Source organism: Bubalus bubalis, chromosome 12 (assembly GCF_019923935.1).
Source record: "Bubalus bubalis isolate 160015118507 breed Murrah chromosome 12, NDDB_SH_1, whole genome shotgun sequence".
NCBI lineage: Eukaryota > Metazoa > Chordata > Mammalia > Artiodactyla > Bovidae > Bubalus > Bubalus bubalis.
In genome coordinates this window covers 460,109-476,351 of record NC_059168.1, presented here as the reverse complement: position 1 = coordinate 476,351, position 16,243 = coordinate 460,109, and the positions used below count along the sequence as shown (strand labels likewise).

Sequence of the window (16,243 nt, the reverse complement as noted above, 5' to 3'; positions counted from 1 at the left end):
GGGGCCTCCCTGGTAGCTCAGATAGTACAGAATTTGCCTGCAATACGGGAGACCTCAGTTCTATCCCTGGGTTGAGAAGATCCCCTGGGTTGAGAAGATCCCCTGAGAAGGGAATGGCAACCCTCCACTCCAGTATTCTTGCCTGGAGAATCCCATGGACAGAGAAGCCTGGTGGGCTACAGCCCATGGGGTCACAAAGAGCTGGACACAAGCAAGCGACTAATACTTTTACTTTTTCACAATTATGACAAAGCCACATTGTAGCCTATTATAATGATAATCGGGGGAGGGAGGTTGAAGAATTTTTAATATGGGAAATTTTCATTGATATGATGTTTATGAGAAGCAACAATGAAAATGTTTACAGTGGTTATCTCTTAGTATTATCTTCTTTTTGATCTCTCCATTTTCCAAATTTTCCTCAGTAAGCACATATACTTGTATAATGAAGAAAAACAATGACTTTTTTTTTAATGGATTTGCTGGTATGAAACCCAAATGTACTGACAGGTACAGCTGAGTTACCTAGAGAAAGGTAAGTGTGATCTAGAGAGATTTCTTCAGAGTGAACCAGGCAAGGCTGTCCTGGGAAAGATCTCCAGAAGCAAAACGAAAACACCAAGACTGAAGTCCCTACCCTGCTGATTTGTAAATAACCTATGAAGGACCTGTAAGAAAGTTTCTCGGGAGGGAGATGAGGAGCTTAGTTTGTATCATTGACAGACTAGATATTTAGGCTAAAGTACTTTAAATCCCCTTCAAAATTAAACCTTCCTCACAGACCAAGCAATAATGTGGAAAAAGAGAGTCTGGGCCTCAAGAAAAGAACATTAAACCATGAGTCAGAAGATACACCGTAGGCCCAGTTTTGAGCAAATCTCTAGTCTGTGATCTCCTTGTGACTCAGTTTCTTCATCAGTAAAATCAAGACTACTCCTAATAATCTAAGCATAATTTACACCCATGTTACAACGATGAAATGAGAAATAACAAAGTGGTTTACGTTATAAAAACATAATGATTCTAATTACAAAACATTATCATTAAAGTAATATTTGACTTACAATGCATAGATACGATAAGCCTTAGCATTATTCCATTTTGATGACTAAGGTATGCCTACTAGTACACTGGCGTGTTACATACTCTGAATGTTGTATTACCAATTACGCAAACATTACACTGATAACCATGTATCTCAGGAGGAAAAATGATCATATGTACTCACATTTCTTGTCCATGCTAAGCGGTCTGTGTTATAACCCATCATGTTCATGAGACACGTCACAAATAAGTTCCACTCTGAGTGATCACTGGGCCCTCCTGGGGCACTGTGGACACTGTACCACTTGACGAGCATCTGAACCGCTATTTCTTTCGGCAGAATGAACTTAATCGCTTGCAAACAAGTTTGTACTATTGAAAGCAAAGATTAGTTTTAGTATGCTTTCTAGGCATGCATTTCTTTTCCCCTTTTACTACGGTTTTTAAATCACTGCTATATAAAGGTCAAGCACTATGAAAAGGGAACTGCCATTAAAGAGCTGGTGGGACACAAACCTGACCTAGCCAGTCATCTGACTCTGAATTTAACAGGGCTTGTGAGAGGTCTCAGAGCAGTGTTTTCGTCATCAATTTTGGGTCAGAAATAGAATAACCACATAGCCCAGGTTACCTAAGACAGAACTGACTGACATCTGTGGCCCCAACAGCTTCCCATTTTTGCTCTCAAAAATGTCCTAGTTTGAGCAATGAATTAAAGATCATTCTAACAAAACCACACAATTTCTACATTTGTAAATTCATATAAAATAGTTTCAATACTTCAGTAAATATAGAATAATCAATACATACATCCTCAAATAAAAACACCCACCTAGCTTTAAAATATGCTGTAAATGATTCAACATTCTGGTTAACCAAAGCTTTATAACTTTTCATTATTTCTGACAGCCCTGTTTCTATGGTGTTTTACATACTCTCTGTCTTAAACAGATCAGTCAATACCATGTAGTCTACATCTTTCTTAATGGCTCGATACCATTAGTACGACAATCAGTTACAGCGCTACAGTGTCACACAGCGACTCCCTCGGGGGGCAAGGGCTAACGCTATGAAGAGGCCTAGGTCTGCTTTTAGCAGGAAACGGCCCCGACCTGCAATGTTTTTGTATACCCACATAATCTCTTTAGAGGATTTTTTCCTTCCCTTCCCAAATTCACTGTTACCAGGGCCCATCCTTAGCAGTATATGCTTTTTCTCATCAATTTGCTATATGTGTGCACACACAACCAAGGCTGGAATCAAATGAAACCAGTGTCAGAAAACCAGATAACCAAGTTTGTCATGGTTGAATCCAAAATCAGTGTAAACCAGATACCAACTGAGGTGCTAAGGAAAGTTTTATCAAGTACAAAACCTTCTGTGCACGAACTATGTGACTTCTATTTGCTCCTGCAAGAGTTAAGATTTCACTTTGCTTTTATTTATTTTAACTAATCCATTAATTGTTTTTATATATTTTGGTTAGGCTTATACTTCTTGAGATCACTGGCTATACCTTTTAGAAAAGCAAGGCAGTTCCATACCAACTCAGAATATCATCTACCACACTGATGAAGAGTACTTCCTAAAATGATAAAGGCACTCCAGCCCACTTGGCAAATTCCAGAGATCACAAAATCTGCCAACATTCTGCACTGGAAGTTGGATTTTGAAACTAACAGACATCCTGAATTTTCTTATATCACACAGGCATTGTTTTCTTAACTTACATTTGTTGGCAAATCTTTTTGATTACATGGTTTTCTTTATTCTACGTTCAGAAATATTCTCCACCTAGTACTTTCTAAATTGCATTTCAATAATTATTCAAGCAGACTCTGATTTTATCAAAATACTTCTGAGTATATTTTTGCTAAAATGTTAAGTTTTCCTCAAAGGCAATTATGTTAATTTCTCAATTATTCTTAACAATTGAGAGATTATTTTTGGATTAAAAACCATCAAATATGCCAAAATCTGTTTTGGTTGCTTGGGCTTGTTTCTCAGACTTTCTTGCAAGAGGCGTGTCCATATGCTGTGATCTCACTGCACGGCTTCCTCCCCGTGAGAAACCTCACAGAACTGGAACCAGCACGCGCTCCCGGGCCCCAGCCTTGGCGCACACACGGATGGCCGCACACAGTGCTCGGCAGCGCGTCACTGCTTCTCAGCGCAGGAAGAAGGCCCATCCCGCGGCTCCAAAACAGCAAAACGTTTAAAGCCCCAATTACTAATGTACATCAGCAATTACTCCAAATCTTTTAAATCAAACTAAGAACACATGAACGTGAGGTTTGATCCTCAACCATACCTAATTCAGAGGTGGCAATTTCAGGAATAGTGATCCTCACCATGGAGCCATTACTCAGTTCCTAGGGAGAAGATGGAAACGAATAAGGGCAAGTGAATAGAATCTGTTCATTCTAAATCTCTCGATGTCTAAAAAATAGCTGATGCTTAGCAAGACTGTTTGCCTGTCAAAGAAAAATGCAATAAAATAAATGAAAAATAAGTAGTATTTTCAAACAGAACTGAGTACTTTGAAATTTCAGACAGAATAAATGTGTTTATTTGTAGAACATTAACAAAAACTCTTATCTTTAAACAAAGTGGCTAATTTTCATATAGACACTAAGAGTCACCATCACCAAAAGTCTCACTTTTAACAACAACAAAAAAATTGTCTATATTAAAATTGAACTGAATGAACAAGCTTTGTTTCCAATACACTTTTTAATAATATAAAAACTTTAGAAAAAAGCTGGATGAAACTAAAGAAAAATAGGGCAAAAAAATGATGTATTACAAGTGCTTTTAAAAAATCACATGAAATATTTGTTTGCACTTTTCAGAAAAAACTCTGCATTCTGACAAACTTTACATGACAGCCATAATTCTTGGAAAGCTATTCTACCTTTCAAAAATAAATGTGCACACTTACTAGCGTTACCCTGTTACGGACAGGGTCTCTAATAGAATGAATGTAAGTCCCGAGCTGTTGGAAAGTACAATCCTCAGTATAGAGAGAATCATGAAGCTTTGAAGAATCCCTCAGTTCTGGAACTGGGGACACCAGAACCTGTACAGGGTCATAAATACAACACGTGAAGCATTTTTGAGAAATTAGGATGAAGAAATTACATGTCTTTTTTGCATATGGTCTAACAATTGTACACAATGATTTTACACCATTCTGTTATAAGTATGACTAACTAGCCTTTCCCAAGGTCCCCACCAAGAGCAGCTATAAAAAGTCAATAAAAATAGGACATCTAATCGATGGCACTGGAGAGTTGTGGAGATAACCTGGACTTGAGGGGCCAAGATCAAGAGAGAAAGGAATCAAAAGTAAGTGGCCCCACAGTTTAATACCACTTGGGATCTAATACCACTTGGTCTATCTTTAATCCCAAGATAAACCCATCTGAAACACAAATCCTAACATTCTTAACTGCAAGCTCTAAAACCTATAATGTCCTACTGACTGCATTCAGAATGAAAAACCTTTTTATCCTTTATTCTTTAAGAGCATGTCAGGTGGAGTATAAATCCTAGCTCTACCACTTATGAGCTGTAAGTTTTTAGATAAGTAACCTCCTTGTATCTCCATGTACGCATTTGTAAAACAAGGATTAATATTTTCCTAATAAAGCTGTTTTAAGGGACTAAATGAGTTAATACACATATAGTGCTTGGAACAGTATCTAGTACACAGATAATACTAGAATATCCCACCTCTTGCCCTGCCTTACCCAACAGACCACATGGATTTTTAAAAGTATTCATTCATTCCACAGACTTGTTGAGTCTTAACTTGTGTGCCAAGAGGTGGAGGTACAATTATATGTTAGCAATGTTCTGCACTGACCTGCCTCCACGCCCACACCCATGGGATTCCTCTTTACCCGAATGCCCCCTTCCACCTGCAAATATTCTATTTGTCCTCCAGGTCCAAACCAAGTCAGACACATCTCTCAGAGTTCCCTGTGCTACAAAGTAGGTTCTCATTAGTTATCTTTTAAAAATATGGGACGTTTCACGAATTTGTGTGTTATCCTTGAGCAGGGCCCATGCTAATCTTCTCTATATCATTTCAATATATTGCTGCCGAAGCGAGCATTAAATTATGATTTCTTAAAACAGACAGTACATCTGATTCACGCAAGTAAATTGTGAGATCCCTAGATGAAAAAGAATGCATCCCTCTCCTCACTGTAGCATCCTCAAAAAGCACCTCACACATCACAAGGGAAGTCACTGTACGTTTACTGAATCATTTGTGTTTGAAAATATTCATATTCTACAAGCATTAGCTAAACTTCCAATTTTACAGTTCTTAAAACAGAAAAAAAGTTAACCATGGAAAGAGCTAATATTTGACCCAACTTTTCTAAAACACTATCAATTTTTGACAACACCTATTCCCCTTCTCACCTCATCCAGGGATCCAAGCAGCTTACTCAGAGGGTTAGTAGCAGTAACGCCGTCAAGCGGGGTGCTGGGCCGAGGCATCGTGTTGGACATGGTCAGGGAGGGAGCTGGCAGCCCAGGAATAAAAACCTTCCCCACCTGAAAGAAATTTAAAAATGTGGGGAAAAAATATTAGCTTTCATGTATCATGTTCTTGAATCAAACATTAAGGCATGTAAGCATGTATTTCTTTTGCTATTTCAAAGTTTATGCTCACCACACACAACTAAAAAACAGGGAGAATTAAAATTTTAATAACGTATCAAATTCCACCATCCAACAACATCTTGACATAAATTCTTAGTCTGATTCCTTCTTTTCATTACTAAGAACTTTTTGAAGGCAGGAAACGGGGGATATATTAACACAGTTAAGACACTAAACAAAATTCAAGTATACCACACACTTTTCCACCTTATTGGAGGTAAAGGCAGCAGGCACATTAAGCTTTCAGAGATTATAAGCATCAGTCTTATTAAGTCTCCTGGCAGAAAGAAAAAAGTGTCATTTATGTCTCGGGGCCAAAAGAAATTAAGCTGAAGTGACACTCAAGAAATTAAACCCAACCTAGTCCAAACTGTGCTCTCCAGCTTGCAATCCATCATAAACTCTCAAACACTTCTTCCTCAGGAAACTAGGAAAAAATAAACTCCTCACTGACCTTAAAAGAGTGATTCAAAAATCACGCTAATCACTCTTTCTTTTAACTATCCATAGGATTCTCAGAAAAACCACACAGAAGTTCACGTCCACACAGTCTGAAAACCTTTTTTCTTTTTTATTTATTTTTAACTGGTGGCTAACTGCTTTACACTGTTGTGTTTGTTTCTGCCATACAGTGTGCTACTGCTAAGTCGCTTCAGTCATGTCCGACTCTGTGCCATCCCATAGACAGCAGCCCACCAGGCTCTCCCATCCCTGGGATTCTCAAGGCAAGAACACTGGAGTGGGTTGCCATTTCCTTCTCCAAGGCATAAAAGTGAAAAGTGAAAGTGACGTCGCTCAGTCGTGTCCGACTCTTAGTGACCCCATGGACTGCGGCCCACCAGGGTCCTCTGTCCATGGATTTTCCAGGCAAGAGTACTGGAGTGGGGTGCCATCACCTTCTCCGTCATACAATGTGAATCAGCCATAAATATACAAATGTTCCCCCCTCTTGAACTCTCTCCCAACCCCCTGAAAACTCTTGATAAGACTAAAAGGATATTCAGAACTAAAGTGGAATTTTAACAATATACATATTTATGTATATGTACATAAATATACTATCTGAATATACTACGTGAAAACTGATAAAAATTACATAAGTTGTCCAATAAAATCCTTAGGATTAAAAAATAAAAATGACAGTCAGAACTAGTATGTGGAGGTTTTAAAAAAAAAAAAAAATCAGCAACCACCCCTCCAGATCATAAAAATATGGAATCAGCACATTCTATGCTATTACTCCCACTAACTACCACCACCACAACAGGATCTGCATGAATGTGTGATACAACTAGCTAAGGGCTGTAGAAGGTGAGGAACGCTGACAGGCTGGGGGCCTGAGAATCAGGAATGAAGTATGAACCCCCACCTTTCTGTTTTCCTTTCTCTACCTCTCTACTTGAGCTCCCCTGGTGGCTCAGATGGTAAAGCGTCTGCCTGCAATGTGGGAAACCCAGGTTCGTTCCCTGGGTTGGGAAGATCTCCTGGAGAAGGAACGGCAACCCACTCCAGTACTCTTGCCTGGAGAATCGCACGGACAGAGGAGCCTGGTAGGCTACAGCCCACGGGGTTGCAAAGAGTCGGACACAACTGAGAGACATAACCAGGACTTGCACTCTTGAGGGGCCTGCAACCCAGAAATGCTCTCAGGCACAGAACAAAAGAGAGCCCACAAATACCCTGCTCTTTTTGCCAAAACTTGGTCAGGAAGAGTGGCCAAGCAGGGAACAACCACGTTCGCCACATCTGCCCCACTTCAGTCAAATACACAAAACAAGCCACAGCCCTGGTGCCCGCCCCATCCAGACCTGCGGATGGAGACAAGGGGCGGGATCCCTCATCCCACCTTACTGGGACGAGGCAATGCTCTGCCCCGGGGCAAAGCCAGGAGGCCAGGCCTACCCTCTCTGAGCCCCTGCTCTGCAGTAACCAGGCAGCATGGCCTCCCCGCCAATGGCTCTGCAGCTGCACAGACTGCAGACGAAGCCCTGCTCTCACGCCAGGCATATGCCCCTCACACCTCCCCACAGTGCAGCAACTGTCGAGGGGGAGGAGCCTGGCTCTCATCCTCACTCTGTAAGAATAAGGTGGCCTACCTCTTCCCACCCTTCTTCCACAGACAGCCCCACCCTGTAGTAACTAGGCGGTAGGGAGTGAGGGGAGGGATGGGGAGGAAGGAAATAGAGAAAAGGACTTTCTAAATATGTGTATGAAATCCTGTGCAGGCCTCTCAGTGACCCCTGTGTGACTGACAAAGACAGAGTAAAACATTTGAGAACTAAACACCATTTAGTTCTCAAACTGGCCTCAAGGTAGGGTGGAAGTTCAAGCACACCACAATTTCACCACGGGAGCAGACCCCAAAAAAAGACCCAATCAGGAAAGGAGTAGCTTAACAAGCTAGAGAACTTTTAGACAATAATCAATCTACCCCAGACAAACACTGAGGAAAAATACTACCGCCTGTGAACAAAGGCCAGGTGGGAGGCTGGACCTCCATTCTCACCTGGCTCTAATGAGGCACTGATTTGGGGGAAAAAAAATAGTACTTTGGATTAGCAATAATGTAATGAAGACTGGGGCTTCCCAGGTGGGAAGCTAGTGGTCAAGAATACACCTGCCAATTCAAGAGACGTAAGAGATTCAGGTTCGATCCCTGGGTCGGGAAGATACCTGGAGAAGGAAATGGCAACTCACTCCAGTATTCTTGTCTGGAGAATCCCATGTACAGAGGAGCCTGGCAAGCTGTGCTCCATAGGATCACAAAGAGTCGGACATGACTGAAGCGACTTAGCACTAACACTAAAGAAGCTTTGAGAATTCACACACTGCTGGAGGCAAGGAGTACAACCTTGCAACCTTGATACAATCTACACTTTGGAAAACAATATGGCACCACCGGGCTAAGTTGAATATGCATATATTCTAAAGACTAGGAGATACATGTTTTTTAAAAACCCTTTTAAGCATTGTTTAATCAGAAGAAACAGCAGAAACAACAAAAAAATCCTCATGGCTGGTACAGTTCTGGTGTAATCATACAATGGAAAACTGTGTAACAGGGAGTCAACAACGGCTTTGTGCCTACAAAAATATATCTAAAAATATTCAATAATATGATATTGAGCAAAATAGTCAAGTCAGAGAAGAGTATATGGTATGTTTCATTTATATGAAAATTCATATACAAAGAAACAACTTATTCTTTAGTGATATAATTGCAGAAAGTAGGAACAAAAAACCAGGGACTGATTTATGGCAAGAAAAGACACTGTCTACCTCTGGGGGATGAGGATGACAGGGGAGAGAACACCAGGAGACTAAACTATGGGCAACATCCTATTTCCTAACCTGGGTAGAGGGCATATGAATGTTCACTTCATTATGCTTCAAATTGTGTATATTTAAATTTCATACTTTACACGTGTAAAATTTACATTGTTCTGTATATAAATTTCACAACTGTTTAAAAAGAGACAGCCAACATACTACATAGTATACATTTAACGTAATGCAACTTTACTAAAGCTCTGAGAGTTAACAAGCTTGACCATACATTAATTTTAAAACTACATTTTTTTATAAAACTTCAGTTAACCTTTTCTCCTTTTATTAAAAAATAATTTATCTACATTCATTGAAGCTTCCCCAACTGCACTGTGTTCATAATACCAATCCATCTAATGACCATGAGACCTAGACCTCCAAGTTGCTGTTGCTTAATCGCTAAGTCATGTCCAACTCCTCTGCAACCCCATGGACTAAAGCCCACCAGGATCCTCTGTTCATGGAATTTCCCAGGCAAGAATACTGGAGTGGGCTGCCATTTCCTTCTCTGGGGATCTTTCCGACCTGGGGATCAAGCTTGCATCTCCTGCATTGGCAGGCTGGTTCTTTATCACCACCAGGGAAGTACTCCAAATAAGGTTCAACCTAAACCAAAGGGTTCATTTTCAACTCTTACAGAAATCTTCTGCCAAATTCCACAGTCATGAGGTAACAAATTCTGAATATCAAACTAACACTAAAAAATAACAAAGAAGCAGTCCTACTAACAGCATGGGGTGCTATGAGCTACTTACCCGCACCACCCCTGTATACAACACCAGGTTTCCACTGCTTTCCAGGACCAGCATAGTGTCTATCTTCTTGAAAAAAAAAAAAAAAGGCAAAAAAATTTTTTTTCCAATTGTGCAAATTATAAAGTACAAAGATTTTCAACTTCTCAAGAAATATGCCTGCATTTACCTCCACTGGCGCTGCATCCTTTGCCTGGATGTTGGTGACAGAGCCAAAGATGAGCTGTGTTTTATCATTACTCTCTTGAAACTTTACACATCTAAACATTCAAATTAAAAAACAAATACAGTATTGATACATGCAACAAACCTGTACTTATATTTAATTCAAGGGTATTAGGCTGACTGTTAAATGCCCATTTCAGAAGGTTACTTACTGTTGGGTTCCATATATATAACATCTTCAATGACAAATGACAAAATTACAGACAGAACAGATTAGTGGCTGCCAGGGATTGGGGACAGTGGGAGGTGGGTGTGATGTGCATGCTTAGTCGCTCAGTCGTGTCCAACTCTTTTGCAACCCCATGGACTGTAGCCCGCCAGGCTCCTCTGTCCACGGGATTTTCCAGGCAAGAATACTGGAGTTATGATTTCCTCCTTCAGGGGATCTTTCCAACCCAGGGATCGAGCCTCTGTCTCTTGCATCTCCTGTGGCAAACGGGTTTCTTACCAGTGAGCCACCTGGGAAATCTAGGGTGTGCAGCATGTGACTCTAAAGGGTAGCTAGCATGAGGGAGATCTGCGAGGTGATAAAGAAGTTCAGAATTTCGATTGTGGTGTTACACACAGCAACACGTGAGAAAACTTCATTGAATCATACATACACACACACACGCACATGAGTACATGTAAACCTGATGGTTTGAACAAGGTCTGTGGACTGTACTGATGTCAATTTCCTTGCTTTGGTAATGCACTGTAGTTACATAAGATGTTACCTCTGGGGACAAGTACTACATTACAACTTCCTATGACCTGTAATAATTTCAAAATTACAGGGTCAATACATTGGCAAATATATGAATACATATTTCACCTAGGAAGATAAACAAATGGCTAATCAGTGCATGAGAAGATGCTCAACATCATAAGTCATCAGGGAAATGCAAATTAAAACCACTTCAAACACATCAGAATGGCTACAATCAAAGAAAATAACAATATCAAATGCTGTCAAGGATGAAAAATTGAACACTCAAAAATTGTTGGGCGGAATGTAAAATGGTGCAGTTTAGTTGGAAAACAAATTTGGCAATTTCTTTAAAAGCTGCCAATGAGTCCTCTTTCCAGCATCTTTCCGTGCCACCAGAACGGTGCACATGAGTGTCCTGGCTGAAGCTCTCAAGAGTATCAACAACGCCGAAAAGAGAGGCAAACGCCAGGTCCTTATTAGGCCGCGCTCCAGAGTCATCGTCAGGTTTCTAACTGTGATGATGAAGCATGGCTATGGGCGAATTTGAAATCACTGATGATCACAGGGCTGGGAAAACTGCTGTGAACCTCACAGGCAGGCTAAGTAAGTGTAGAATGATCAGCCCCAGATTTGATGTGCAACTCAAAGATCTAGAAAATGGCCGAATGACCTGCTCCTATCCCATCAGTTTGGTTTCGTTGTACTGACAACCTCAGCTGGAATCATGGACCATGAGGAAGCAACGAAAACACACAGGAGGGAAAATCCTTGGATTCCTTCTCTAGGGATGTAATACATACAAATAAAATGCCTCAGAGGACAAAAAAAAAAGCTGAAAATGAATTTATCATTTGACCCACTCCTAGCTATCTACCTATCTATGTACATGAATCACGTATGTCCACACAAAGATTTTGGCTCCAGTGATCATAGTGCCGTAACTCACAACGGTCAAGAGTAGAAACAAACCAAATGTCCATCAACCAGTGAACACAATGTGGTACGTTTATATAATACCACACAGTAAGAGGAATAAAATGTTTACACATGTTACAACACGGGGGTCCTAAAAAACATGCCAAGAGAAAGAAGGTTGCAGACACAAAAAACTATCTATTGTATTATTCTATTTATATACAATATCGAGCAAAGGCAAATTTGCAGGGGCAGAAAGCCTATATTCTGGTGGTCTGAGGTTGGGAATGGGAACACTGACTAAAGTCAAGCACAAAAGATCTCTCAAAAGTGATAGAGGAAGTTTTAAAACTGGATTGTGGTGACGTTGCACAATTGTAAATTTACTAAAAATCATTTAATTATACACTTAAAACATGTTAACTTCATGGTATATAAATTATTTCAATAAAGTTATTATGCAAAAAAAAAAAAAAGAGAGAAAGAGAAAAAGAAAAGAAAGAACAGCCCTAGAGACAGAAGCACAGGTTCGACTCCTGGGTCAGGAAGATTCCCTGGAGAAGGAAATGGCAACCCACTTCAGTATTAACTGGAGAATTCCATGGACAGAGTATCCTGACAGGCAGCAGTCCACAGAGTCATAAAGAGTCAGACACAACTGAGCGACTAAGCCCTAAACACAAATGTATTTACACTGATTAAATGAGAAACATAAACACACTTACCGTAACTGGAGCTCGGACTCTACTAAATAGCACAAGAACTTCTGCCCACATAGGTCAGATGTAATAAAGACTTTGGAGGCCTGTGAATTTTTCTTCCTGTAATAGATATATTAATAAAGAAAATGGTGGCACTGGCTTAAAAACCTACCTCAGATATTAATAAAAAGTCTTTGAAAATACAAGAAATACTAATTGGGCCAAGCAATAACTTTGAAGACACAAAAGCACTTCTAAGAACTGAACTTCATCATCTCTAAGATTCCTCTCAGCTCTGATTCTGAGTCCACTACATAGCTTTTTAGGGGAAAATTCCAATAAACGTAATCATTACCTTTTTAATTCTACACTATGCTAGTTGCCTACTGCCAAAGTAATGCAAACTTGAATTCCTATCTCTTACAAGGTCTAAGGGGTCAGACTTTTTATAACATGACCTCTCCAATCTATCCTTACTCTCTAAGATTAGGTTCCACTTTACCTCTCTTTTTTTAAACCATACCCCAAACTTCTCTATTCTCAAAAGTTTCTTTGCAGAGCGGTGCAGAGGACTGGAACTGTAAAATAAGCATCTGCAATATATCCAACTTAGCAATAAGGTATTTAAGGAGAAATGACTTTTTTTTTCTTTTAGTGACAGTATTTTCTTTCCATTTACTTATTGTTTTAAATTTCGGGCCATACAATGCAGCACATAGGATCTCAGTTCCCTGATCAGGGATCGAACCTGCGACTCCAACCCCCACCCCACATTGGCAGCATGCAGTTAACCACTGGATCACCAGGGAAGTCCCAAAACAAATGATTTTTAAATACAGGGAATTTTTATGTTATATACAAGGAACAAAAATGGAACCTACTTCAAGCCTGTACTCACATCTTCACTTTCCTCCAAGTATCACTGACCTGCTGGCCTAAGAGCACGGGTGTGGCCTCCATCTCACGGGAGCCCCAGTGCGGCCTATCTGATAATCATCACCTTCTTTCTCCCCAGGGCCAATCTCTGCTCCTGAGTGCCTGTCTGGTTCCTTGTTCCATCAATCACTTCCTCTTCCCCGTATTTTCAATGCTCTCCTGCTCTGGGTGTGTAATCTTTGCAGCCTACTGTCTCACTTTAAAATGAGTCTTTAAATACACAGATGTACTAAAACATCAGATTATATGAAGGACTTACTGGTCGCTTAGCTGACTGTAAAAATGGTAGTGTGGTTCGGTAAAAAAAGCGTCCTTACTTTCTAGAGAAACACACTGAGGAATTTAGGGGCAAAGAGGAAGATGAATTTTCTCTAATATAGTTCAGGAAAAATGAAACCCTCCCTGGACCCTGAGGTGCCTCCAGCTAGTTTTGGACCCTCATTCCCACTCAAAGGACTCCGTGGACAGTCTGTGTATCCATGCTCACCCCTCCAGTCCCCACTGACTTTTTCCACCCCATCCTACTACACCCTACCCACGCAAGGTGCTCTGGACAAGGTCACCAGGGAACTCACTGCCAGCAGGTACCGCCTCTGAGCCCACCCTCACTGCCACACTTCACCGGCATCTGACGACACCGACACCTTCATCTCAAGCCTCCTTTCTCATGTTCCATGATTGTCCTGCTGCTTCCCCCGCCTGACCTCCCTTGCTGTCTGTCTGCAGCAATTTTATCTCTTTTCACCAACCTCCTCCCCAAACGTTAAGTTCCCAGGACTTCAGTCCCTAGCCCTTTTTGATTCTACACAGCCTGCTTTTAAGTATTCAGAGGTCACAGACTGGGAATCTAATGAATGTTAAATCCTCTCCTAAAGAAAAGGCCTAGACACCACACGTACCTTTGATTACTATCTTTGATCCCAGAGGGTTACCAGAACCCCTGTTCATCCACAGGCCCTCCAGGAACCCCAGGAACCCAACCTCTACACACTCCATAAATTCCAATCCACCTGCCTTGCCTCAGTCCCCACTGTTAAGTGACTACTCCTCCCCCTGTCCTTATGACCCACACATAAAGCACCTCCTTACAGCTTTTATGAGACAGAACAGCCCCAATGGCTCTCTCTCTCTACCTCCTCTTTCACAGCCCTTTCCCCTTCTCCTACATAAACAAATTGACAGTATTTTTAATTCCTGGAACATACCACACATTCACACTTCCTAACTTTTCTCCTGATCCCCTCTAACGACTGTGCCTTCTCCACTTACCCACCCAGAAAATACCCAGCTGTCTTTTCAAAGTCCTGTCTGCAGATCTGCAGAGCCACCACCCTCCAGATGTCTCTTTTTGAGGACAGGGACAGTGACCTGCTTGCTGATAAACCACAGCCACTAACACACACACTGGCACTGAATGAATGAATGATTAAAGAGAACATAAAAGGAGGAAGGTCGTGTAGAATGGAGGTCTGAGTGGTGTTTCACAGGAGAACAGCTGATACTCAACTAACAAAGACAAAACTTAAGAAAAATGCTATAAAACCCCAAGTTGCCTAAACTACACAAATTAACTGTTTTTCCCTAAAACAGCAAACACTTCAAAAGGGAGAGATTACTACTACAAAGTTAAGGAAGAAACAGCAAATGACAAAAGAATATTTTTATGATCATCTTAATATCACTAATATTCTCTACTGAAACTTAGGTAGCCTTTAATATATATTTCTATGCATTTTTGTAAGTATTTGTAACTGCTTATAGCAAGAAGCTTTACACAGAATATCAAGTGTTTTCTAAAACTTTTAGCATCATTTTTCTCTCAATATAAAAATATATCCTCCAAACCTCAGGCGAGTAATTGTTTCAGTCCATAAGTGGTCGATACAAAGCTCAGGAACAATGGGCTCTGTTTCTGGCGCAAGAAAGGAGCCATTAGAATTACTACTTGGAGAATGAGAAAAACTGTGTCTCTTTGGAGACTGATTATGGCTTGAAAGGTTGAACCTTTGCACCCCTGAAAAAGAGTACACTCCTAAGGCAGGGGAATGAGCACGACTGCAAAACAAACAGAAAAGAGGGCACCATAATTAATAACGCAGGCTGAGACGACACACTTTCCAATAAAGCTTTCCAAACTCTATGTATTCATGCAAATATTCAAGGCAGAAACCCAGTCAGAAATAACAATTAAAAAAAAAAAAAAAAGAACAGCTACTTAAATGGTTTAACACGCTTTATTATATTCTAAAGATTTAGAACTCCTGCTGGAATAATTCTTTTTTTAACTGAAAATCAGTTCATCTTCTGCCTCAGAAAAGGAATCGCTTAGATTATTCAAAAAAGTCTAAACTATGTTCTTAGGTACTCAGACATACACATATGAACAAAACCCAGATTATATAGATACTAATAAAAACAAAAGCTAAAGCAAACTAAGACAAAAGAAAACAGTACCAAAATATCTCAGGAATTAATATTCACCAAACTGCTGCCAAGCAGTGGTAACAATGCGGCACTCTTAACAAGAATTGGCAGCTTCTAAATATGACTCACTGGCAAGGCAACACAGTAGGCCTGGAATCTTGGTAAAAATAGCTCAATAGGCATACTGCTTTTTTTCCTAAAAGGTACTCAGGAGCTGTCAAGAGAAATTTTAAATCCTTCCAATCACAACAGAAAGTTTAAAAAGAAGGTATCTTTTTCTTGAGACATCTTGTTTAAAACCAGGAAACAGGTCCACACTGAAGTCCCACCTGAGAGCTGCCATGTTGGAAATGGAAGGTGAACGGGAGTGCAGGCTGGGCGAGGAGGTGGAGCGGCTCTGGCTGTGGATGGAGGAGTAGTTCTGGAAGGGGGAAGCCACGGGGGAGTCGCCCTTGGAGAGGCTTCTGAGGTGTGCTGTGAGCGAGCTGCTAGTAGCCACGTTCTGGGGGGTGCCCCCCTGTTCAGAGAACTTTAAAACAACATTCCCTTCC

The 16,243-nt window shown here is 40.7% G+C and overlaps 1 protein-coding gene and 1 pseudogene across 3 annotated transcripts in view; both read right to left on the bottom strand.

Annotated features, from left to right (window-relative positions):
- The window catches only part of ANAPC1 (anaphase promoting complex subunit 1), a 99,137-nt gene that overhangs the window by 70,168 nt on the left and 12,726 nt on the right, over window positions 1-16,243 (bottom strand). The window contains exons 9-17 of one of the 3 annotated variants that reach the window (XM_025260581.3): window positions 16,022-16,242; window positions 15,114-15,323; window positions 12,357-12,452; window positions 9,970-10,060; window positions 9,804-9,869; window positions 5,479-5,613; window positions 3,986-4,123; window positions 3,356-3,416; window positions 1,229-1,416 (exon numbers count right to left, since the gene is read on the bottom strand). In XM_025260581.3, coding sequence (XP_025116366.3) covers window positions 1,229-1,416; window positions 3,356-3,416; window positions 3,986-4,123; window positions 5,479-5,613; window positions 9,804-9,869; window positions 9,970-10,060; window positions 12,357-12,452; window positions 15,114-15,323; window positions 16,022-16,242 — 1,206 coding nt within the window. The remainder of the gene's footprint in view (window positions 1-1,228; window positions 1,417-3,355; window positions 3,417-3,985; window positions 4,124-5,478; window positions 5,614-9,803; window positions 9,870-9,969; window positions 10,061-12,356; window positions 12,453-15,113; window positions 15,324-16,021; window position 16,243) is intronic. The other 2 variants (XM_044925568.2, XM_044925569.2) reach the window with 2 other exon arrangements.
- On the bottom strand, window positions 5,065-5,163 carry LOC112578312 (annotated as a pseudogene).